At 36.7% G+C, this 26,935-nt stretch overlaps 1 protein-coding gene across 17 annotated transcripts in view; it reads left to right on the plus strand.

The window, feature by feature from the left end:
• The window catches only part of FRMD3 (FERM domain containing 3), a 329,113-nt gene that overhangs the window by 145,184 nt on the left and 156,994 nt on the right, over positions 1-26,935 (plus strand). For 11 of the 17 annotated variants that reach the window (XM_074196656.1, XM_074196661.1, XM_074196654.1 and 8 more), the window contains 4 exons: positions 1,120-1,293; positions 2,689-2,809; positions 8,867-8,971; positions 25,199-25,241. In XM_074196656.1, coding sequence (XP_074052757.1) covers positions 2,699-2,809; positions 8,867-8,971; positions 25,199-25,241 — 259 coding nt within the window. In that variant the 5' untranslated portion in view covers positions 1,120-1,293; positions 2,689-2,698. The remainder of the gene's footprint in view (positions 1-1,119; positions 1,294-2,688; positions 2,810-8,866; positions 8,972-25,198; positions 25,242-26,935) is intronic. The other 6 variants (XM_074196651.1, XM_074196665.1, XM_074196667.1 and 3 more) reach the window with 4 other exon arrangements.

The following is a 26,935-nucleotide window of genomic DNA, read 5'->3' on the forward strand; positions in this document are numbered from 1 at the left end:
GATGCATCAGCTCCAGGTGTGCCCTGCTCTCCTTGGCTGCCCTAGGCAGCAGCCAGATTCTTAGTGCTCACGTGATTTGAGTGGAGTTGTGCTTGCCTACTCCTGTTTCATCTTTAAGAAGAACAGCTAGATCTTTCAATTATTCAGGAGAGTGCGCAGGCACTTAGGGATCTTCTGGGCCTATCGCTTTTCTAACTTGAGTCTCCTGTTGCTACTTTTCTTCTCATTAATAGACAGTGGGAGGGCAGGAGGAACAGTTAAAAACTCAGATATGATTGCCTTGCTAATTATTGACAACTTTGGGGAAATGTTTGCTTAGTCATGAGACTGTGGATGTAGATCAGAGGAGATTTTGGAATGAAATTCTTAGGATTAATATGGATTTCTTTTTGGAGTAGGGAGGGAAAGATGATGGGAGATCCAGATGTGTTTTCATTGGGATAGAACTTCCTCAACTAAAGCAGAATGGCAAGTCATAGAGGACCTTTTGAATACATAGAACAGGGGTTTGTAACCATTTAAAAAAATATTTTCAATTGTTCCATTTCAACATAATTACTTTGCTTTGTAATCCTGTGTATTTTGTTTTATATATTTAAAATTATTTTGAGGGGTAGCTAGGTGGTGCAGTGGATAGAGAACTGGCCTGGAGTCAGGAGTACCTGAGTTCAAATCCAGCCTCAGAAACTTAATAATTACCTAGCTGTGTGGCCTTGGGCAAGCCACTTAACCTCATTTTCCTTGCAAAAAATCATTTTGAGGATTCTAGGATTTCATCATACCACAAAACTGGCCCAGATACAAAAACAATGAAAGGACAAATGGATTTGTTTGTGCTTGTAGAATTAATCAGAAACAGAATTTGAACTCAGAACTCAATGGATAGCATTCTTGGCCTGGAGTTAGGGAGACCTGAGCATGAATCTGGTCCCAGACATAGTTATGCATCCTTAGACAAGTCACTTATCTATCCACTGTCTGTTTCAATTTCTCTATCAGTAAAATGGGAATCATAACAGTACCTATCTTCCAGGATTGTAGTGAGAGGGTCAATCAGATTTGTAAAGTGCTTATCGTAGTTCCTTGCTGACACTGTTTTTTTCCTTCATGGTTCCGAAGCTGACTATTCATCCTGCCACACTAAATCAATATCACAAGCCCGATCTATAGTGGCTCTCACAGAAGGAAAATTGCTCAAAATGAAAGAATCGATGCATGCTGTTGGATAACTAACAACTTAGTTTTACTGCTTCCAGAATCTTCACTTACTTCACTTCAGTGATAACTCTTGAGGTTGGAATTTTAAAAATACATCATTTTTTTTCATTCTGTTACACCTAATTCTCTGCTCTTGTTAGTTGTATCTCTGTAAAAACTCACCTAGGAGACTGTTTTTTTCCCCCTTGTAAACAAAAGACAACTAACCAAATGAGCAGTTCTGAATTTGCCCATGGACAGCTCCTCTGGGTCAGGGTTAGCCTGCCCTCACCTTCCAGAAGGGATAGAATACTACCTGTCAGACAGTTTTTGGAAACAGTTGGACAATCTACAGAAAATTCTTGACAGGTGGAGAGAGACTGTGAAGGGGCTTTGTACTTAATTGGCTGGTTTTGCCGAGTGCTCAGGCCCTTCCAAAGTCATCTCGTATGCTGTTTCAGTCTCCATCATTAGGCTCCCAGATGCATTTGGTATTCTTTATAATGTGACCACAAATTGTCTCCCTCCCTGCTCTTGGTGTCTGACTGACAGCTCCTAATTGAAGGCTACTCTCCTTCTCTTGGAATTGAAAACATCTTAAATACATCTTAAATTATTTCATACCATGATTAGATAGATGAATCTGGTTAGGAACAGGGTTACAGATCCAGGATTCTCAAAGATGAAAAAGAGATTCAGCATCTTTACTGGAATAATCAAAGAAGATATGTGAAGATTAAAAAATATACCCAAGACTTTTTTTTAGTTAACATTTATAAGGAGACCCAAGACTTCATCTTTTGTTAGAATTCCTTTTCAAGGGCACATCCATGGAATGTTTTAATTGCCTCTACTGAAGTAAAAGTATAAAACATGCTAGCCAATCTAAATTATTTAACCTACTACCTTTCCTACTCCCTTTATTTCTCCAATTTTCTCCCAATTTCTTCCTTAAGACACTTAGAATTTAAGTGGGTCCACTGTTGTACATAGACCTCTATATGACAAGAATCTTGTTTTTTAGGTGCTCATATTCTGAAATTCATAAAATTGTCAATTCAACCTAACAAACATTAATTCAGGACCTCTTTTGGGCAAATCCCTGGAAAAGGAGAGAAGAAGGAAGGAGAAAAAAGTGAGGAAGAAAAAAGAAAAAAAGAAAAGAAGAAGGAAAAAGGAGAAATACAATGATGATGGCAACCAGTCCTCCCCTCTTCTCTTACATTCTTTCTAATAGACCATTAGCAAATTAAGCAAAATGGCAGTGAAAATTCTTTAAGACATTTTTTGAGGAGTGGTTAGCACTGATTGAGTAGAAGTACCAGAGTGGTAACAGTATAAAAGTCATTTCATAGTCTGTAGCCATTAGAATCTAAGTTATTTTTAATTCAAGGTGGTTTAATTCATTGTAGTTCCTCCTCCCTAGTCCTTCCCAACCAAGACCTCGTATGTAGTAGAGGCTTAATAAATAAATGCTTTTTGTCATTCTAGAGGAATTCTGATGAAACTTCTTCCCGCTTCCTGTCAGAGGGGTAATGGACTTAGGATGCTGTTTGAGACATTTCATTTAGACATGATCAGTGCGAGAATTCCTTTTTTCAACTATGTGTTGGTAATAGATTTTGTTTTTCTTTGTGATGTGGGGGTGTAGATGGTAGATGTTGGAGGTTGGGGATGTGGGGAAGCGAAAAGGTGGATTTTTGTTAATTTAAAAAAAATAGAAGGAAATGACAAGACTCAGTGTCCATTCAAGCTTACGTTTTATATACTCAGTATTTTCCTACTTGTAGGATATAGGAGCATGGATTTACAGCTGTAAGAGGCTCTAGCAATCATCATTTCTAATCCATTCATTTTAAATGAAACAGTTTAAGAAATTTGTGCAAAGTCTTTGGCAGTGTTGGCAATTTACCTAGCCTTAATCACTGGATGAGCATTGCCTCAGACAAACGGAGACCTAGGAAAGACCTTAACTTTAAAAGACCAGGGTCACCTATTGACTACATCCAGGCTATTGCCAGTTATCTTGACCACTGGATTCCAGTGACTCTTGGAGGAGAGAATGAGGCTAATAATCTTCCTAGGTCTTCCTCACATCCAATTCCCTTGCAAGTCATGACATCACCTTGCTGACAACAATTGCACCTTGTTGTCCTCTGACAACAAAGTTCAAGCAACAACAATTATAGTAGGATTGGAAAAAAGATGATGGTATTTTTGGAAGATAAAAGTCTAATCAAAGGTTTAATGCTAAGTCAAAATGGGTTTATTTTTCAATTGGAAATATATGCTTTATATGTATATTATTTATGTATATTATATGTATATTATCTTTATATGTATATTATTTTGTTTGATCTTCATAAAAATCTTAAGGGTTAGGTGCCTAGTTGAGTGGAAATTTCAGGAGAATTAAAAAAAATAAAAAAAAATAAAAATAAAAAATAAATAAGATACTAAATTGAATCTTGCTTTGCTTTTTTAATAACATGAAATAACATTAAACATTAAAAAGTCATTCCTTTAAGAATCATAATAAAAACATTCACTTTGGGAAGGTTGGTGATGTGGTAAAGCCTATTTTTTTAAACAAGATTTGTGATTTCATCAGGACAGAGAGCTCTCAGTGAGCTGTACTAAAGTAAAACTAAATTTTATATTTTCATAAAACTTGATTAAAATATTTTTTGAATTGTACAGCCACTGAAAGTATGATGTCATTATCCCTATTTTGTAGAAGAGATAATCAAGTCTCTGAGAAGTTAAATAATGTTTCCAAGCTTGCCTAAGTCTCAGATCATCTGTGATTGTTTTTTTTGAAGTTCTTGCTGAGCTCTTCCATGATTCCCAGCCACATGACATTTTCAGAATATTTTAATTTTTAACAGATGATGAAAAAATATGAATTTTGATGTCAGGAGGTAGCTTTGATTAATATAAGCACTGTTTAGTTTTCTACCTGCAATCTGAATCTAACTCTTCAGTCTTTTCAGTTCTGGGCCCTGATCCTAGTTCATCTCCTCATATCTCTAGATTCATAGTTGGTATCCTTTGCATTTATATTGATGAAGTCACTCAATGGGCTTCCCATTCAACATCATGTCATAGTCAGGATATGGGCATTTTCTCTCCAATTTGTTTTTTCTTTGTGAATTATTAGAACTCCCTTTTGACTTAATGGTTGTAGATTTTTCTTAAGGAGGCCCTATAATATTTCAAGGCTTGATGCCATTAAAATGTTTTTATATGAATATAGGAAACATCAAAGATTGAGAACCATGTGATATCTGGCATCAGTCTACTTATCTGTGTGTACCTGCGGCCCTTTAGTGATTATCAGTTCTCATGATGGCACCAAACATGGTTGAGGGAGATATGAATCATTAGGGTTAGAGTTGGAAGGAAAGGGTACTTAGTCTAACTCCCTCATTTTGTACCTGAGGAAACAGAGAGGTTAAAGGACTTGGCCAAAGTCCCTTGGATTGATTCATTGACTGATTTGATTCAAACCCATGTCTTCTGACTCCAGATCCAGGTTTTTTCCATTATACCATAACTCCAGTAACAGTGTAACAACTATTTCAGGAGATAACATTCTATTTTCTGATAGTTCTAACTACTGAGAAATTCCTTGATTGAGTCAAAAATCTGCCTCTTTTTGGTAAATTTCCTTCATTGGCCCTTGGTTTTACCATATTGAGTCACATAGCTAAAATCTGATCCCTCTTCCACATGGCAATCCTTTAAATATTTGAAGATAGTTTTTCCACCCATTTCCCCCCAAGTCTTCCTCTCTGCAGGATAAATAACCTTAGTTCCTTAGCTTCTGCAATCATTTTTTTCTATGTCCATCAAATATGGTTTCCTTATCTTTTCCCCTCAGAATTCTATTAGATAGAAAGCATTTTGCCAGTTATACAGTATAAGAACTGGGTTCAATATCAAATGACAATAATAAAAGCTTTAGAGTTCTCTATTGGTTTTTACAATGACTAAAAATAACAATAACAATTCTTAGCATTTGTATAGTACTTTAAAGTTTGAAAAATGTTTTAAAATTTATATTTCATTTGATTTTCACTTTAATCCTGGGAGGTAGGGTCTATTATTATCCCCATTTTACAGCTTAGGAAACTGGCACAGATGGAGATTAGGTGACTTATTCAGGGTCACATAGGTAAGTGTCTGAGGCAGAGTTTGAACTCAAAGCTTCCTGACCCCAGATCCAGTGCCCTATACACTACACCACCTAGCTATAGTCATTCACTGGCAAAAATTGGAATAGAGCATGTTTTTCAAACTTGATTTTGTGCAGTGTTATAAAATCAGATTCCCTTGGGTATATGACAGACAGAAATCTAATAGAACAGTAGGAATTAAGGTGCCAGAATAACTAGAAGAGGACTGAGAAAAAACTGCAATGATGCAGAGAAAGCTTCAACTGTGTGTTCAGTATAGGAAAGGACTGCTAGTCTGGACCCCAGGAAGAGTGTTTGGCAAATAGAAATTTACCCATTCACATGGGATCAGGTGGAATTTTTGTGTTATTCCAGATGAGAAAAGTAAAGTCTGCCCTATGGGTGGAAATTTACCTTGTTTGTGTTTATGTGAGGACATCTAGTCAATCAATCAATCAATCAATCAATCAATATTTGTTTAGGACTTCCTATCAGACCCTAAGAGCTGGGTATGCTAAAAAAAAAAAGACAAAAGACATCTCTGCTTCATGGACCTTACATTCTAGCCAGGTTTTCAGCCACACACAGACAGCCCCAATGACAGTCACCATTGTTCTACTTCAAAGGATGGCTAATAGTCAAAAGCAAGCCCATTGGCAGCTGCCCTTATTCACACTGTCTTTGTGTATAGAAAATGTTGTTCAAAATTGAAGTCTGCTTCAGCCCTTACTATTTTAACTTTTTTAAAATTCACCCACATCTTTTTGACAATGGCAGCTTTAGTGCTGTGTAGTGACTGTTAAAAAAAGAGACTATTGTGGTTATGTTGTTCAGTCCCCATATGCCCCCAGAACCTGTTAATTCTCTAATGAACTCAGATGCTGTGTTTGGTGATTTGAATGTGCAGGAAACTGACTGAGATGAATAGATTATAGAGTAAATCTATAAAAGCTAGTAAATCCACTGATTATTATTTTGGTCTCTGGATTTGGTTGTTGTCAAATGCTAATGTCACTTAAATCTCCAGGATGTATCTCTCTCTCTCTCTCTATATATATATATACACACACACACACACACACACACACACACACACACACACATATATACATTAAAGAAAATGATGAGAATTGAAATTTAAAAATTCATTTTTGCGTGTGTTTCCCCCCCCCTTAAGTAAAACTAATTATTTGGTATTTTCTTGGGAGGAGAGTAAACTACAACTTGATTCAAACTCTCAGTGTGAGATTTTTGGAGAAAAGTAGAACTTTAGACAGACTAGGATGTTGGTTTCTCACCCTAGCATGTACTAATAATGAATTTCCCACTTTTTGAGCAGTATAATACAATTACTAGTTATTGTATTATATTGTGTAACTTATTATATTACTAGTTCTAGGCTTGGACTGGGAATGAAATCTTTCATGACCATGATTCAGCAGCATCATATAGGAAAATAGGATCCATTCTAGGATTCTTCCCATTTCTCCAACAGTCACATTCTAGAATTTGACCTGAGATGAAGGGCCTCCAGAAGCAGTGGTAGAAATGAGGTAGAAAGTCAGGTGAGTGAAAGTTAAAGACACAGAAGGGTTAACTTTGCATTCAAGAAAGAGGGAGCATATTCATTTCTTCTTCCTTTTCCTATACTTTATATCCTATTGCTCCCAGCACCAAGAACTCAGTTTAGTATTACCTGGGCTATAAATTTAGGTTAACTAGATTAAATGAATTCTTTTTCAGTCCTTTCAGTCATTTCTGATTCTTCACAACCCCATTTGGAGTTTTTTTTCCTTTTACTGCAGTGGTTTGTCATTTCCTTCTTCAGATCTTTTTTTTTTTTAGGTATTTGCAAGGCAAATGGGGTTAAGTGACTTGCCCAAGGCCACACAGCTAGGTAATTAAGTGTCTGAGACCATATTTGAACCCAGGTACTCCTAACTCCAAGGCCAGTGCTTTAATCTACTATGCCACCTAGCTGCCCCTCTTCAGATCATTTTGAAGATTAAACTGAGGCAAACAAAAGTTAAGTGACTTGCCCAGGGTCACATATTTAAGGCCAGATTTGCACTCATAAAGAATCTTCTTTTCTTTAGCCTTCTCTCTGTCTCTAAATTGTGTTTGAACCATGTCCAATTTTTTTCATGATCTGATTTGGAGTTTTCTTGGCAAGGATCCTAGACTAGTTTGCCATTTCCTTCTCCAGATCATTTTACATATGAGGAAACCGAGGCAAAGAGAGTTAAGTTACTTGCCCAAGATTTGAACTTAGGCTTTCCTGAATCCGGGCCTGGCAGTCTATTCACTGTACCACCTAGCTGCCCCCTAAATAATCTGGGAGTCAATAGCTATAGTCCTTCCATGGAGTCAGGGAGGTCTACCTGGCCTTGCCATATTACTTTGCTGCTACTGTATGGTCAGACCTCCAGGCATGGCCATCTGGCTTGATGATATGCATTAAGGACCCATCATTAAGGGGTCATCTACATCACTTTTGGAGCCCTTACAACTTTTAGGTCTATTCATTTGCCCTGAAGCACTGAAGTGTGTTTATCTCCTTTAATTATCATCCTAGGGCCATCTTGTTTTTTTTTTTTTATGAGAGTCCTCAGTGCTTTACACAATGCAGAGCCCATACCAATCACTTAATAAATGCTTTCATTTTGTTCAACTTGTTTAAATAGCAGTTCACTTTTAGAAGTACCCACCTGTGCCTTGTTCAGGCTATCCATGTCTGGAATATGTTCCCTCCTCATCTTCTCTTTTAAAATTCTAGCTTCCTTCTGGGTCTAGTCACATTCCACTATCTCTTAGGGGAAAACTTTTCAGTCCCCCAGTTCTTTATCTCTTTCTCCTCAAATAATCAAGTCTATTTCCAGTCATCTGTTGGCATGCTATATTTTTCCTCTTCTCCAACATAAGAACATATAAGGTTCTTGAAGACAGGCCCTTGTTTTTGTTTTACTTTTGCTTCCTGTGTCTAGTGTTGAATGAAAGATTTATTAAAAGTATTGCGATTAGATTGCATTGGCACTTTGTAGGCAACAAAATACTCTTATAATAACTTGATGAAGTAGGACATACAAATAATTTTATTGGCATTTAAAAAAAATCAAACCACTGAGTCTCAAAGAAGTTAAAAGTGACTCCCCTTCAGAATCAGGATCAGAATTTGAAATGAGGTATTTTGATCCCATATCTAGTACCATTCTGTCCTTTGCATCATGTCTAGATTTTTGTAGACTGGCCAAGGAATCACCTTTTATAGCCCAATTCTTTGGAATTCAGAATATATTTTCTTAATTGAAACAGAGCTATGAGTGAATTTTGGGAATATAATTACTTTATAAATTGGGGATGGCTTGTGTAACACTTAGTATACTCATTCATGTCCTAGTGGATTAAAGGCAGGATTGCACGGAGGGAAATAGAACCCCAATGATCTCCAAGGGGTTGCTTTCAGCCTGCTAATAAGTGTGTTTTCTTTGCAGAGGGAGACCAAAGGGCAGTTTCTCATAGACCACATCTGCAACTATTACAGTTTGTTGGAGAAGGATTATTTTGGCATTCGTTTTGTGGACCCTGAGAAGCAACGGGTAGGTAAATACTTTATGTGAGTAGGTTTTCCTATAAGGGAGCCCCAAAACTGCAGTACATCATTATTTTCTCAAAACTTCCAAGGTAATGATTAATTTCTTTAAAATTTTTTTTAGAAAACATATCATTTCCTGCAGTTGACAGCAGGCAGCTTCATTTTTTTCCCTCCCTGGGTTGAGAGGGTGCAATGAACCCTGAGATCCATGGACAAAAGCCAGTATTTTTGGTGGGGAGATTTTCCTGTTCTTCCATCTGGGAATAGGGAAAATCCACAAATTCCAGCAAACATTTATTAAACACCCATAAAATCCAAAGCCTTGAAGCGAGAATGTTCCTAGTTTCTGAAAAAGCTGCTCTTTTCTTTACTAATAGTCTTTTGACATACTTTTTGTTGTGTGTTACCTAGCATTTGTCCACACCAAAATGGTAAACAGAAAAGCATTGCTCTGCTCCTTGCTGTCATCTTCAGTGCTCTAGTAGAAGGGATGTCCGACATGCTGCCTGCTGCCCATGTAGGCCCACAACAACTAAGTGATGCCTGAGCCAGAGTGGAAAGGGGGAGGTAGAGAGGGAGTATAGGGAAGGGCAGTTAGGTGGGTCAGTGGATAGAGCATTAACTCTGGAGTCAGGAGGACCTGAATTGAAATCCAGCCTCAGGCACTTGATATTAACTAGACTTGGTCAAATCCCTTAACCCCCTTGTCTCACAAAAACAACAACAAAAAATAATTGGGAAACATTGAGCAAAATAAGTAAAAATGCAATCAACATAGAAAATATGAATATGTGGTTTTCTAAATCAGTGCTGTCTACTAAGAATTCATATGCAGAGTTCTGTGATCCCTCCTTCTAGTTGAGTTTGACAAGTTTGACTTTAAGACTTTAATATTTAATTTATTTATTTTTCCAACTACATGCAAAGATAATTTTCAACAATATTTTTTGGTAAGGTTTTGAGTTTCACATTTTTCCCCTTCCCCTTGTCCCTGACAGAAAGCAGTCTAATATAGATTTTGATACATTCCCATATTAATCATGTTGTGAAAGAAGAATCAAAAAGGAAAAAATACAAGAAGGAAAAATCTATAATGCCAAAAACAAGATTTAAAAATTGAAAATAGTAAACTTTTGGTCTGCATTTAGACTCAGTAGTTCCTTCTCTGAATGTGGCTGGCATTATCCATCACAAATCCTTTAGGATTGTTTTTGATTATTGTGTTGCTGAGATGAACAAGTTCATCCTAGTTTGGACCCAATGTTGCTGTTAGTATGTATAATGTTGTTCTTCAAGTTCTGCTCACTTCACTCAGTATCAGTTCACAAGTTCACGTAAGTCTTTCCAGGCTTTTCTGAAGTCTCATCCCTCATTATTTCTTACAAAACAATAGTACTCCATCACAATAAAATACCCGCAATTTGTTCAGCCATTCCCCAATTGATGGACATTGCTTCAATTTCCAACTCTTTGCCATTATTGAAAAGAGCTGCTATAAATATTTTTGTATATGTGGGTTTTTTTGCCCTTTTTCTGATCCCTTTGAGATACAGACCTAGCAGTGTTAATATTTTATCAAAGGGTATATTCAGTTTTATTGTCCTTTGGATGTATAGACTTTAAGACTTTAAGCCATCAGAAAAGGTGCCAACTTGCACTGGTATAAGGAGGATCCCCTTATACCAATAAAATCCCAGAACTACTATCTCTCTTTAATCCTTACTTAAAATTCCATTTTTTTGTTTGTTTTGTTTTGTTTGCAAGGCAATGGGGTTAAGAGACTTGCCTAAGGTCACACAGCTAAGTAATTATTAAGTATCTGAGGTGGAATTTGAACTCAGGAAGGTCTATTCACTGCATCTACCTAGCTGCCCCCTCCAAAATTCCAGTCCTTTTTCTGGTTTCTATTCTGTCTATCCATACTTTAAAAGCAAAATAAAGGGGTGAGCAAAATAAAGGGGTGGCTAGGTGGTGCAGTGGATAGGGCACTGGTCCTGGAGTCAGGAGGACCTGAGTTAAAATCAAATAATTACCTAGCTATGTGACCTTGGGCAAGTCACTTAACTCCATTGCCTTGTCAAAAAACCCCCCAAACAAACAAAAAACTAAAAACAAAAGTAAAATAAAAGGCAACATAAAAAACTATTTCTACAAACAATGGATCAAGAATCATTTATCAAGTGTGTAATAAGTGGTTAGATACTATGCTAGTTCCTGGGGAATATGAAACAAACAGGATAAAATGTTATTGTGGCTGCCATGTAGAGAATCAGGACTGATGAAGGGGGCAAATCCTTAGACCCATTTCTGTTCCTATATGTATGTGATAATTTGGCTTAGGACTTGCTAGGAATGAATCTTCACATTAACAAATGTTAACCAGTGTATATGTAGACAAATCTCTTTCATTTTCCTTATTCTTGACAGTGGGAAGATTTCAAATGGACAGGCAATAAGAGTCTTTAAACTGATTTGTATGTTGGTTTGCTCTCCTTTGTGAAACTTTGCTGTCCACTGGTAGTGAGTTCCAGTGTCTTTCTACACTAGGGGTTTTTATCCCAGGGTCTGTGAACTTAAAAAAAATCATAACTGTATTTCAACATAATTGGTTTCCTTTGTGGATGTTTAGTTGTTTTCAGTTGTGTTTGTCTCTCTGTGATCCTTTTTTTTGGTTGAAGCTATTGGAGTAATTTGCTATTTCTTTCTAAAAGGATTAAGTGACAGATCCAGTAGGTGTATGAAGCCAAATTTGAGCTCTGATCTTTCTGACTCTAGGCCTGGTACTCTTTCCATTGTGCCATCTTGCTGCTCATGGAGTCCTTTGTAATCATATGTCTTTTATTTTATGCATTCCAAAACATCATCTTGAGAAAAGGAACAGTGGGGAACATAGGCTTCATAGACTATCAAAGGAATCTGTGATATACAAATATTAATAACCCTTGCTCTACATCATACCATGAATTGCTTATTTGAGGGAGAATCTCAGTGCCTTGAACTTTTCAGAAAATAGCTGGAATATTGTGTGAGTTCTTGAAATGTTTCAATGAAAATTGTAAATTTGGCTTATTTGTGGAAAATTTACTGTAGTTGTTAGTAAATGACAAAAACTAAATGAAGTTCATGTATGACTGTTGTATGAAGAAATGGGAAAGTTAGATGGTCACAGAATCTTCTTTTGTCAAAGCTATTTTTTTTGGTAATTTACTGCCTTTAATGTTAGATTTCAGATTTAGCACAGATTTAGATCCAAGAAGAGACTTTTGAGGCAATTGAATTCAAAACTTCCTTCTTTTACAGATGGAGAAACTGAAGTTCACATAGAACAAATGGCTTTATAAGGGGCACAGATCTAGTGTGTTAGGCAGACTTTTCCTGACTCTAAGGTCAGTCCCTATATGCAATACTCTTCTGCCTGTAGGGTGACAAATCTCAGTTATTTTTGTGTCCTGGTTCCCTTTGATAGTCTGTTGAAGCAGGGGGAGCCCTTCTCAGAATAATGTTTTTAGATACATAAAATAAAATATATAGGGTTATAAAGGAAAACAATTATGTTGAAATTTACTTATCAAATTATTATTTTAAAAAAAGACAAGTTCATAGCTACTAGGTTAATAGACTTTATTATTATTTTTTTCTTTTTGCAAGGCAGTGGGGTTAAGTGACTTGTCCAAGATCACACAGCTAGGTTGGATTTGAACTCAGGTCCTCCTGACTCCAGGGCCAGTGCTCTATCCAGTGTGCCACCCACCTGCCCCCAGGTTAATAGACTTTAGAAGAAGTTAGGAATAGAGAGAAAGAGAAGATAAGGATGAGATGGAGAAAGAGGGGAGGAAGGGAGAAGAAGAGGAAGAAGGAGAAGAAGAAGAGTAAGGGAGAAGAAAAGAGAGAGGAAGAGGAAGAGGAGAGAGGAAAAGGAAGAGAAGAGAGAAAGGGAGAGGACTGGGGAGAGCAAGAGAGAGGAGGAAGAAGAGAGAAAGGGAGAAGGATAAGGAAAACAAGGAAAAGGGAGGACAGTTGGTAAAGGAAGAATAAAGGAGAAGAGGAGAAGAAGAAGAGAGGGAGAGGAAAAGTGAGAAAGGAGAGAGAATCAGACAAAAAGATACAGAAAGACAGAGAGAGACAGAGTCAGAGAGAGACAGAGAGAGAGACAGAGACAGAGACACACACAGAGAGACAGAGAGACACAGAGAGAGAGAGAAAGAGAGAGAGATGGAGAAACAGGGAGAGAAAGAGAAAGAGAGAGAGAGGAGAGAGAGACAGATACACAGAGAGAAAGACAGAGAGAGAGAGAGAGAGAAAGACAGAGACAGAGATAGAGAGACAGAGAGAGAGACAGAGAGAGAGACAGAGAGAGAGACAGAGAGAGACAGAGAGAGAGAGAGAGACAGAGAGAGAGAGAGATGGAGAAACTGACAAAAGACAGGCAAAGAGAGAGAAACACAGATAGAAAGATACCCACATACCCCCCACAACCCCCCCCCCCCATAGAGAGAAACAGAAAAAGAGGTAGAGAGACTGAGAAAGTATTCAACTTTAAGCCCACACAGAAGAATAAAAAGTTTATTTCAAGCAGTGGTTCCCATCAGGTTCCTAGCTTCTCCAGTTTTCTTTATTGTAACAGAAGTGATACATCATTTGAGTAGAAGGCTAATCAATAGTGAAAAATGAAAAGCCAAATGAGTTATAGAAAGCAAAAATGTGACTTACCTCTCCTTTAAAGCAGTACAGGCAGTTGGCTTGACTCACATCTCTTTGAGACTGTGATTTATGGTAAAACCTTGCCGAGTATTAAATATTTAGCACTATTACATTTGGAACACCATATGTTTAACAAGATGCCTCATGCCCCATATGCTCCTGAAGTGAGTATGTTTGTCAGTGAAAGGACTCAATATTTCTGTCTTTTCTTTTTTCTTTTATTTACTCAGTTTTTGATGTAGAAAGGACCAGATTGAATACCAGTTGGTAAATATGGCCTTTCATTTATAGAACTTAAGAAATACGGTTTATCCTGAAATATTAATTAGATTTTATCTACCTGATTTGATTGGTTTTGTGAATGTCTTTATGAATTAGGATAGGTGATTTCCTCCTTTACTTTCCCTTCAACCCCCATTCATAAAGAATGTTAGGAATAGTCCATGACTGTACCCAGAGTTACATAGCACATCATTGATTGATCTAAGATCAAAACTTGGCTTCTGATTCTCAAGAGTAGAGTTCTTTCTTTTATTTTATTTCTGAAAACTCCTTGAAATCAACTTCTTCTGTGTGGTCTGAAAGTTGAATACTTTCTCAATCTCTCTCTGTCTCTATCTCTGTTTCTCTCTGTCTCTCTGTCTCTGTCTCTCTGTCTCTGTCTCTGTCTCTGTCTGTCTCTCTCTCTCTCTCTCTCTCTCTCTCTCTCTCTCTCTCTCTCTGTCTCTGTCTCTGTCTCTGTCTCTGTCTCTCTCTCTGTCTCTCTCTCTCTCTCTCTCTCTCTCTCTCTCTGGAGGTCTTTCTATTTGTGTTTCTCTCTTGTTGACTGCCTGTCTGTTTCTCTGTCTCTCTCTGAATCTGTCTTTTTGTCCATCCGTCTGTCTCTCTGTCTCCACCCCCCTTCTGTCTGTCTGTGCATTTTTAAAAGTCCTAGGTTGGACATTAGAATTTTGGTTTCTCTGAGAGTTGTTTAATTATCCCAGGACTAGAAATGACGACTTTTTGATTCCACATCCAGTAAAAGATTTGGGCCAGTGTATATATTTTTTTGATTCCACCATTTTTTAAGTATCAGGTTTGCCTTTGTATATGACTTGGTAGTACCAGTAGTATCATTACTGTTTATGAAGGAAACTCAATTAGAAATAGTGGAATTTGATTTGAAAGGAGCCTTAAGAAAATTCTTAAGGAGTCATTTCATGTAACCCTATATTTTTGTGAAGAGAAACACTGATAGGGCAAGTGACCAAGCTCATAAAAAATAAACAATAATAGCTAGCATTATAGATATAGATATATAGTAGGAAAAGAACATCTTTGTTCACTGATTGCCAATTTCATTTTTCTAGAGAAGACTTGGGAATAGATATGGAGCGGAATTAAAAATGGCCTTGTTGGTTTTGGATTACCGAATAATGACGGTGCCAGGGTGCCAGACAACATTATCTCTGAGCAGCTGCTCCTGCAGCCAGAAGAGTGTTTGTGCTCCTGGGGAAAAATGCTGCACAGATGCTGTTAACCAAGAGCAAAAGTGGCGTCTGAGATTCCAGGGCCGCCCTCCATGGAACAGAAGGGCTATTTCCTTGTCTCCTGTCACTGGGTTATAAGTCTGACTGCTAATAATTTCTCCTTTTAGACTGAGTTTCCCTGATACATTAAAATCAAGAGTCCTTTGGGAATAATATAATCATTAGTCTGACTAAAAGTAGGCAGGAGAAAATTTTAACTTTATAGATTTTGTAGTTATTTATAGAGGGCTTATGTCATATATTTATTGGAAGGGATCTCTGCAACTACTTATTATACAGAAAAGGAAACCTCTAGAAAGGATATAACTTGCCCAAGGGCATATGAGTGTTAAGTGTAGGAGGTGAGATTGGAATCCATGTCCCCATGCCCTGACTATAGAGCCAATGCTCTTTGCACCATGCCAGGTTGCCATTTATAAGAGGGTCAGCATTAACTGAAAATGGAGGGTATTTATTAACTAGCTCCCATGAGGGGAAAGCATAGGGGAAAGTTTGAAAGCAAAAACTGAAGCAAATTAAAATATCTATATTGGAATGAGAGAAATCTTGCTTTCATTAAAAACCAGACAACAAGTATTTATTAAGCACATACTATGTCAGTTACTATGATAAGTACTAGGGAGAAATATAAAAGAATGAATTAATTGGGACTGCTAGGTGGCGCAGTGGGATAAAGTGCTGATTGGCCTTGGAGTCAGGAGGACCTGGGTTCAAATCTGGCCTCAGACACTTAATAATAATTACCTAGCTGTGTGGCCTTGGGCAAGCCACTTAACCCCATTTGCCTTGCAAAACCTTAACAAAAAAAAGAATGAATTAATCTGTACTCTGAAGGAGTTTATGTTCTTTTTTCTACGAGTTTATGTTCTAAGGGGAGAAAAAACATTCATACATACATATATGTATTTTGTGTATGTAGATGTGTTTTAATATAATGAAATATTTGCTTGTCTATGAATTTATATAAATGAAATATGTATGTATATTTAATGAAATATGAAGTGAATAAATACAAAGTTAAATAAAAATAATTTGGAAAGGAGGGCTCTAGAAGTTGAGGACATTGGGAAAGATTTCTTTTAGAAGATGGTACATTACAATGTGTTTTTAAGGAACAGAAGAATTCTCTGAGGCAGAGATGAGGAAAGCCTGCATTCTAGACATGGGAACAACTAATGTAGAGTCCTAGAGAAGGGAGATGGGAGATGGGGTATTTTGTGTGAGAAACAGAGAGAGTCTGACTAGATTGATAAGTGCAAGAGGAGTAACGATCAATAAGGTTGGGAAGATAGTTGGGATCAGGCTGTGAATAACTTCATTTAAAAATTAAATTTTTTTTCAAATTATATGTAAAGCTAGTTTTCAACATTCATCCACTTGCAAGTTTATGAGTTACACATTTTTTTCTGCCATTCTTTTTTTCCCTCTCCCTTCCCTATGGCAGTGACCAATCTGGTATAAATTGAACATGTACAATTGTGTTTAATTTATTTCCATATTAGTCATGATGTGAAAAAGGAATTAGAACTAAGGGGAAAAAACCATGAGAAAGAAAGAAAAAACATAAAAGAAATTTTTCGTATTATGTTCACATAATACGCTTTGTTCTGCACTCCATAGTGATTTTTTTTTCTGGATTTGGTTGTCATTTTCCATAACAGGTATCTCAGGGTTTATTTGATGTGAATAGCTTTCAAAAAATAGTAGAGGAATTTATGTTTTATTTTAGAAGCAATAGAAGGCCACTCAAATTGACTGAGTAAGCATGCTCATATCTGTGCTTAAGACAAATCTCTTTTGCAGCTACAGGATGAATGAACTGAAAAAGGGAGAGATGCTGGCAGGGAGGTCAGTTTAGAGATGACTGCCATAATCTTGGGGGAGAAGTGATGAGGACTTGAACTAAGGTGGTAGCTATGTTAGTATAGAAAAGACATGGGAGAAAAATTGAGGATCAACATCTTGCTTCTATTCATGACCTGCTCATCCTGAATTGAGGAAAAAAACTCACCCCCCCCCAAACACCAGATTAAGAGGAGTTGGCCAAATTTCATCTTCTAAGCAAAGTTTTTGCTTTCCTGGTGGCATAAATAGCTCCAAACTTGGTTTAACTGGTGATGAGTCATTATTTAGAGAAGGTCCAAACACTGTTATTGGAAGTAGAGATTGTCTCAATGGTTAGCAGGCAGGAATATCAAATTTTGCCTCAAAATCTACTGTGAGGACCAGATGAGCTATTACATAATTTGAAAAGGATTGTGAATTGCAGATGAGAGCATCCTAATTTGAGATTATACATTGGGGAAGTGGAACTCGAATGAATAGGATAATTTCAAAGACTTCTAGAAGGGTTTGTTTCTTTTGTTTTCTGGTCCCCATATAGAATTTGTTCCAATATTTGTCAATGTGAATTTTAAAAATATTATATTTTAATAACACAGAGTAATATTGCACAATCTCCTCAAATATTTAGTTGCTTACAGTGTGGATGACCATGGATCCTTAAACCTTGCAAGTGAAGAAATGGCATGAACTTTAGGATCACAGATTCAAATGGTATCAGTGCCATCTTGTGGTGATTTACCTAGGACATAGACACACAGTCCCTGGAGCCTAGAAATGTGTGAATGAATATAAAGTAGCAATCATGTCACTCAAGTTAAATATTATTGTAATGAACTAGATGGGATAATAAAATAGTTCAGAATCAAAGCTTTTGGACCATCATCTAGGTCTTTGTCCTTCATTCTTAAAGAAGATTGTGATGTCAGGGAAGTGATGCCATGGAAAGCAAGTGAATTGGATTTAAGTGATGAAGCCCTGTGCAAAGTTACCAGCCTCACTTTCTTCTCCTGAGTCATCTGGTTCCAGTGGCCAATTATGGATTAGGAGGACTGGAAATGTCCCTGGATACAATGATACTCCTTTGCTTTTCTGTAAACCTCTCGTTTTACACCTGAGAAAATAGATTACATGACTTGTCCAAACTTACTTAGGATGGCAAAGACAGAATTTGACTCCTAAGTCCTATGACTCCAATGCCAGTCCATTTCTACAACTTCCTTTCTTAGATTTAAACTTTGACCACTTTAGCATATTTGTGTAGTTTAAAGGTTTTTGAACTTTCAGGCTAATCCACATGTGGGTAAAATATTCTGAGATCTAAAGTATATATAATATTTACCTAATACTAATATTTAAGAAACTGCAAGTGGAAGCACTTTTAAAAATTATAAATAGCTATATAAAATATTGTTATTATAGCTAATCACAGTGAAGCTACACTTGAACTACTAGCACATTGATCTCAAACATGCAGCTGCCATTCTGTGCCATAGGGATAACTCTCAGGGGCTTTGGTATATTTGTATAATAATAATAATATAGTTCATGAGCCCATATCTGATGTGCTTTCTCCAGCATCAGTCAGCAGTTAACACTTCTTCAATGTCATTTAACTAGTGATTAGCACTCCAAAATAATTCTGACAAGTAGATAAAGCCTCAAAATCATTGATAATGAGTTAAACTCAATTAGCTTCCATTTCTTATTCCAATTATTTTGCTGAGGAATCCAGGGGCCTCAAGGGACCTCTTTCCCACAAAACCCACATTCAAGAAAAAGAATATAAATCTCATTAATACTAAAGCACAAATTCTTGTTAATAGCTAAAAATGAGAGATTAGAACCAGAGGCCTTCAGACTCCCATACTTTAACAGACCGGAAATCAAGAAATTTGAGATTTCCTTCTGGCTCTGACACTAACTATAACTGAGCTTTTAAGCCCTTCTTTGATTTTCTGTTCCTTCTCCAAAAGGAGTTCCTTGTAGCAAAACCCGCCAGTGAATTTCTCTGTAAATGAAAGGGAGCAAGGAATGAGGTTCTTTCTTGCTCTAACATTCTAAGACCCTTTGAGCTCTAACTACTACAGCTAATATATCTCATGTAGCTTTTCAGGTTAATAAACTTCAAAGCCTTAAGCTAAAGAAATGTGCCTGGAATTTCAGTCATTAGTGGTAGAGATTTGTGGGGCCAGGGTCTGAGGAAGTGCCCCAAAATCATGTTGAAATACATCAGCTCAAGGGACACATTAACATGAGTCTGTTTACCAGACGAATAAAGCACAAACGTCAATGTTTTTCTGGATTTTCAAAATGTTAAGACATCTCTCCCAAATAGGTGAAGAAAATAATAAATTAACTATAGTAAAAATAATAATAGTAATAGTAATAATAGCATATTTTGTTGTTTGGTTGTTTCATTCATGTCCCACTCTTGGGTTTTTGATTTCTTCAGTTCATTTTATAAATGAAGAAACTGAGGCCAACAGGGTTAAGTGGTTTGTCTAGGGTCACACAGTTTATAGGTATCTGAGACCACTTTTGAATTCAGGAAGATCAATCTTCCTGATTCCAAGCCATGCTGTATTTACAATACCACTTACTTGCCCTCTACATTATAGAGTGATTTATAATTTTTTCAAATATTTCTATTTCTATTTTCTTATTTGATACTTTTGTTAAAATAAGCATTAATACTAAGTATTAGTCAGATACTACATATGATAAAATTGGAGCCTAGAGGAGTTAAATGTCTCTTTCAAGGCTGAACAGTTTGTAGACATTAAATACCAATTGAGATGTTTTAACTTTGTCCTGTATTTCCTATGTTTTGCTTCTATTATTATTTACTCACCAAATATTTATTAACACTCTACTGGGCTCAAATCATTGGATTAGGCTCTGGGGATATAGAGGTAAGAACCAAACAGCCCCTGCCCTCAAGCAACTTCACCTCTGCTGAAGGATGCAGTGTCAGCATAGATTAAGGGACCCCACAATGATTTGAAGGGGAAGAGTACTAAGGACTGGAGGGACTGGAGTGAAGTTTTCTGTGGGAGGGGACTCCTGAGCTGAGTCTTAAAAAGATAAGAATTGGGGCAGAGCGCTGGCCCTGGAGTCAGAAGGACCCGAGTTCAAATCCAGCCTCAGACACTTAATAATCACCTAGTTGTGTGACCTTGGACAAGTCATTTAATCCCCAATTGCCTTGCAAAAACTAAACAAAACAAAACAAAATATAAGGATTCTGGAAGATGGAGATGAATAAATGAATGAATGAATTTTAAAAAAGCATTTATTCATTGCCTACTATATTCCAGACACAGTTCTAGGTGGGATTATAGCAAAACTATTTAGTCTCTTCACTCAAAAAAATTTTTTGTTCTTTTTTGGGGGAGGGGCACTTTCCATTGGTTTGTGGTAACAAGTGAACCAGGTTTTGGTTTTGGAAGTCACAGGAATGGTGAATGGAAGTAGGTATAATATTGTCATACCCCTTCTAGAAGCAAATAAAGAGATAGATGGGGCAGGGGAGATTACATAGCCATATAGAGATAGCAAGGAAAATAATGAGCTCTCTCTTGTGCCTAGTTAAAGCATGCAGCATGGCCTGGTCTGGACCAGTTAGATATAATGGAATAGGCTAGTTTGCATGTAGTTAACATTCAAGATATCCCAACCCCAAGTCAGTAGACAAAATTTATTTGTTTTTCCAATTGCTACATGTAAAGATAGTTTTCAGCATGCATTTTTTGGTGAAAGTTTGAGTTCCACATTTTTCTCCCTTCTTCCATTCCTTCTTCCCCCCCAACACAACAATTAACTTGACATTTAACAATCATGTTAGACATATTTCCATATTAGTCATGTTGGGAAAGAAGAATTAGAACTAAAGGGGGAAAAAAACCATGAGAAAGGGGAAAAAATAAAAAAAAAATTTAAAACAGTGAAAATAGTTTGCTATATCTGCATTCAGAGTCCATAGTTCTGTCTCACATGTGGATGGCATTTTCCATTAGAACAAGTCTTTTGGAATTTCAACAATCGTTTATGAGGTGTCTATTGTATGTTAAGTGATGTGAAAGACAATAAAGGCAAAAAATAGTCCTTGCTCTTAAGAAGCTTACAGCAATATGATAGAGATAAGATGAAAACTACTGTGTGCTAACAAGCCACATACAGGATAAAGATACTCAATAGAGGGAAGCCACTAGGATTTAGGAGGGTCAAGGAAAGCTTCTTGTAGAAGGTAAGATTTTGGGTGGGACTTGAAGGAGTCCAGGAGGCAGGGATGAGGAGGGAGAGCATTCTAGGTTTGGCTTGAAAGTTGAAAACTGGAGTTTCTTATTCATGGGATAGCTAAGAGAACAGTATCACTAGATCACAGAGTACAAAGTGGGATATGAAAAGACTATCAAAGTGGAGGGAACACATGATGAAGCTTTTTAATAAAGGATTTTACATTTGATTCTGGAGGTGATAGGAAGCCACTGGGGCTTAGTGTGTGTGTGTGTGTGGGGGGCTGGGATAGGATAACATGATCAGAACTCTGTTTTAGGAACATCACCATAGAAGCTGAATGGGGGATGAACTAGAGTGGGAAGAGAAGAGGCAGGAAGACAGACCAAAGGCCATTGTGATGGTCCAAATGTGAAGTAATGAGTGTCAGAAGATAGAAGGTAGAAGTTTATTTAGGAGACTTTACAAAGTTAGTAACTATAAGAATTAACAAATTGGAGAGAGTGAAGAATTGAGGCTGATAATTTGGTTCCTGGGGGATTGGTGATACCATTGATAAAAACAGGGAAGTTAGGAAGAGGTGAAGGTTTGGAGGGGAGGAAGAATTGAGGGTTTGGAGAGAAATGAATAATAAATTCAGTTTTGGGATTAAAGGTGTTATGTTTAAGATATCTATGAGACATTCAGTTTGACATATCCTATAGATGATTGATAAGTAGATTTGAAAATCGTCATCAAAGAGATGGTAATTTGATCCTTGGAAACCAAGAAATCACCACGTGAAATAGTATAAAGGGAGAAGAGGGCTTAGTACTGAGTCCTGTGGGATGCATGTTGTTAGCAGTATCAATCTCTTCCTTTTCTCCAGGGCAACAGCATGTTCATTGATGAAAGGAAGAAAAGAAAGTATTTTTTTAAAGTAAGCCTATATCCCAAGTTTCATTTGCAAGAAAATGGGCAGTGAAATCAAAGAGACATTCTAATTACTACATCTGATTACAAAGCAGAATAAATGACTATTAAAAAATAGCCCAAGTATAATCTATTTATATGTACAGTAATCGCATGATTTGATTTACTGGTATGCCTCTGACATCATTTGCTGACTCATTTTAGCAGTTCTAATGGGGGGCAGAATGATTTGAAAAAGAATTCTAGAAAGAGAGAGAAGAGGTGAAGGGCTTGACAGATCTATTTTTTGCCAGTTAGCTGGCTCTTAGCTGCAGATGGGAAAATGGCAAAAGGTAGAGAAAAGATAAAAATGTAGAGACAATGGTAATATCTGGAGAAGCCATAATTTCATAAGCCTGTGAACCCACCCAGTCACTGTTTTGGAAAACATCATAGTTTGTTTCTACCCTAGGTATGTGAGTTCTATTTAATGCATAAAGTACTACCTCTGAAGTTCAAAAAAATTGATTTCCTTTAGTGATCCCTCAATAGTTATAGTACTTGAAATAAAAACCTCTTATTTCTTAATTATAAGACAATTATAAATAAGATATAAGAACTAGGAAAATTCTAGTTTTCCTAGGAAGAAGTTTTATTTTCCTAAAAATAAGCAAAAATAAGACCTTTAATTAGGCAATGTGGTAAAGTAGCTAGAGATCTGGGAAGTCCTCTATTCAAGTAAATAAGCTAGCAATTTAAGTTGCAAGGAAGATGGAGACCACTATTGGTAGAGGGAATTTCCTCAACTGCAGTTCCCTATACCTATGAAATCACAGCTCTACTCATAATCTCTATCCCTAATTAGCCAAATGGATTCCATTAAGGGTATTTCATAAAGCTCATAGAAAAGATCTCAGGCTCATAAACAGATCTTACTTATTCCTCCTTATTCCTTACTATATTTGAACAGTTTTGATGATTTGTCATTTAGATTTCTTGTTTAGTTGATTTAGTCATTGTAATTGTTTCTGACTCTTGATGACCTCATTTCCTTTTCTTGGTAAAAATACTGGAATGATTTTCCATTTCCTTCTCCAGCTCATTTTACAGATGAAGAAATTAAGGCAAACAGAGCTAAATGACTTGCTCATAAAGTGTCTTAGACTGGATTTGAACTCATGAAGATGAATCTTCCTGATTCTAAGTCCAGTACTCTATCCACCACATTGTGATGTATTGCTGCACTATTCTTAGTGATTGTATATGTATGTAGCCACTGTATAGTGACTAGAGAGCTGGAAAGTCCTGTATTCAAGTTTGCCTTCTGACCATTTGTGAACAGACTCATGAAGAATATTGTAAAGTTTGTTGAAGCTACATGGTATAGTAGAAAGATTTCTGGATCTAATTCAAATCCTATATGTAAAATTTATTCATCCTGATCCTGGGCAACTCATTTAAATCCTCTCTGAGTCTTAAATTCCAGTTTTTAAGATTGGGAGGATGAGATTTGCAAGACAGCTAGATGGTACAATTGTATAGAGTTTAGGATTTGAAATCAGAAAGACCTCAGTTTGAATCTTGTCTCAGAAACTTCTTAGCTTTGACAGCCTGGATAAATCATTTAACTTTTTTATGAATTTGATTTCTTTTCTTTCTTTGTTTGCTTTGTTTTTTAGGTTTTTTGCAAGGCAAATGGGGTTAAGTGGCTTGCCCAAGGCCACACAGCTAGGTAATTATTAAGTGTTTGAGACCAGATTTGAACCCAGGTACTCCTGACTCCAGGGCCAGTGCTTTATCCACTGTGCCACCTAGCCACCCCTTGACTTTGATTTCTTATCTGTAAAATGAAGATAACAGCACTTATCTCATAGCTGTTATAAAACTCAAATAAGTTAATATATGTAAAATGCTTTGAAATCTGTAATTATTATTCTAGGACTATTATGAGGCAACTATTCTTGGGATAAAGAGAGGTAGTGATGGTTATTCAAAGTTTTACTTAGTGTTTATCTAATTGAGTCTTTTTTTCACATATATAGTTTTGCTATAACACTTGCTTTGAAAACATGAATTTGATTCAATAAGAATGACATAACAGGGAATAGTTTGAGCATAATTTGACTTTGTATTTCTTTATGAATATCAGTGAAAAGCAGCAAAAGCACAGAAAACTTCACACAGCTAAACCTAGTTCCACTGGAATAAACAAAACACAGACATTTCAGACATCTTCCTCTGTTTATCACATGCATTATCCCCAAGGTTGTGTTTTGCTGTTCTTCTTAATTGTAAATTTTTCTGTTTGGAAAACTACTCATTAAGCATTCCAACCTGATTAAACAAGTCTTGGAATTGTGACTTTCTCGGGTCAACCTTTATAGTCATTGACTTTACATCAGGGATCCCATGGGAACTGGAGGCACATTGAGCAGCAGGATGAGACCACAGACATCATCATTATTTATTGTCACATTTAACATGTATAGATTTGTGACACCATTATTATTAGGTTCTATCTTTTTTTTTAATGTGTCACTGATGAAGATTTTGAATGTTATATTTCTGACCTCATTTCCCTTTTAAGCCTGTGATTTTTATTGTGCAATTTTGCACAGTGAAGTGATTTTTAGGAATGTACATGTCTCATTAAAGCAGAACTGACTATATCCTTAGCAAAACCAGACCAAATTGAATCGACATTTCCTTAATTCATCTGTAAACCAATGAGGAATCTCACCCTTGAGTGCATATTGTATTCTTAATGCCTCCCTATCGGATCTAGTGTGACTCAAATATTACTCACTTAGACATTAATATTATTAGTTTGTAATTATAGACCCTTTCCTCTATTATTATTGCTTAAATAGTTCATGGTGACCTTCTGAGAATGGAGCCATTGATGATGGGCTATTATTACCAGGATCATGCTATGAAAAGAGAATAACCTTATTAAAAGCCTCTTAGTTTATATATCTTCACTGTACCATGCAGCATTTTGACCACGGGTCTCTTCTTTTCCTTTCCAGCACTGGCTAGAACCCAACAAGTCAATCGCCAAGCAAATGAAATGTAAGTGTTGATCCCAAACTTGGGTTTTGAAGATACCCAAGATTTGGGTTATGGGTTTTTCCCCCAATTACTCTATCATCATATAAGCTCATAGTAGAGCTGCAAGGGACCTTAGAGGCCTTATAATCTAGCCCCCTCATTTTATAAATCAAGAAATCAAGGCTCAGTAAAGTTTAGTGACTGGTTCTCAGAGTGTCAGCATCAGGATTTGAAAACAAGTCCTTTAACCCCACACCTCAGTGTTCTTTTTATTGTAACACCATCCTGGTTCTATTGCCTTGTTGGGGAGGGGAAGCAGGTGAAGCTGGAAAGATTGATTGAGATTTAGATAATGGTGGTCCCTTTTCTGTTCCATTTAGGACATGAAAATGATTCTTCCTTTATTCCCTATTCACTACCTTGAGTTATCCTCACAATTCCCAATCTTTGGAAAGCAAGGCAAATATGTACACATAATCAATCTCAGCTGCAAAGTGGAAACTAATTATTAGGAGCCCAAAGACTTCCATTTATGCTTCCTAGAGTCCTCTTAACTCCTTCTATCCTTTGGAAGTGCCATGTTGAGATTGGGAAGTGGAATAGACTCTTATCTTGTTCAGTTGCAAAAATTTATTGATAATGGTTCTGATGCAAGGGACCCCAAGTTTTATGAGAAGCTTTATTATCATTTAATAGATGGTTAATTTCCATTTTTTCTGACCTTCAAAAAAGTAATGAGAATACAATGGTATGGCTTTTTTTAAAATGGTATAACTTAAAGAACAGTAGACTTGGCAAATCACTTTACCCCTCTGGGCCTCAGTTTCCTCATTTGTTAAATGAGGAAGTTGGACTAAATCACATGTTCTTAACTCCTTTTTGTGTCATGGAAACCATCCACAGAATAGTGAATCCAATGGATCCCTTCTCAGGATAATGGTTTTAAAAGTATGGAGTAAAATTTCTGATTGCAAAAAGATATTGAAATAGCCTTCAAAATATTAAAAAAAACCCCTCAAGTCTGTGAACCTCTGGACTAGATGACCCCTTAGCTTCTTTCCAGCTCTCAATCTGTAATTTCAGGTTCAGATGTTTTGTTGTCCTGTTTTTACAGAGCTGTTTAAGGCATCTGCTTGTGTAATCATATCTCTGTGGAAATCACCAACTGTCTGTCTGGAAGCAAAGGAGGATGCTTGATTTATGGTCCAGTCCAGTCAATGAGATGTTTTGTTATGGTGATCTGCTCTTTGTTGTTACCAACCTGTTTTGTTTATGTCCAAGAGGGCAGCTCCCAAAATATACTCTAAGAATTCTTATTACATCCTCAGAAATTTATTGTATTTTTTTCCTTTGCCTTATGCATACTGCATGATTCTTATGTGTAGATGACAAACCAGTTTCTCATCCAAGCTCAAGTGAATATATTATAAACATGCAGGGACCCACCCTTTTTTCCCTTTAAGGGCCTGGGGTGTAGAAGAGATTAGTGTGGAGAAGGTCTTTCATACATTTTTTTGTGGGGGGGGAGGGCTGAGAAATCAATTCAGTTTTAATTAATGAATATTTATTTAGCAGAGTGTTTGGTACAAGGGATTCCTTTGGGATTCAACAGCAAAAAGAAGCAGCCCTTGACCCCAAGGAGGGAAAAACAGCCAGTGGCCAGATTTATGGTTTTCTCTTTTTCATTGTTTTCATTTTCTCTCGCTCTTTTTAAT

Source organism: Macrotis lagotis, chromosome 8, assembly GCF_037893015.1.
Source record: "Macrotis lagotis isolate mMagLag1 chromosome 8, bilby.v1.9.chrom.fasta, whole genome shotgun sequence".
NCBI lineage: Eukaryota > Metazoa > Chordata > Mammalia > Peramelemorphia > Peramelidae > Macrotis > Macrotis lagotis.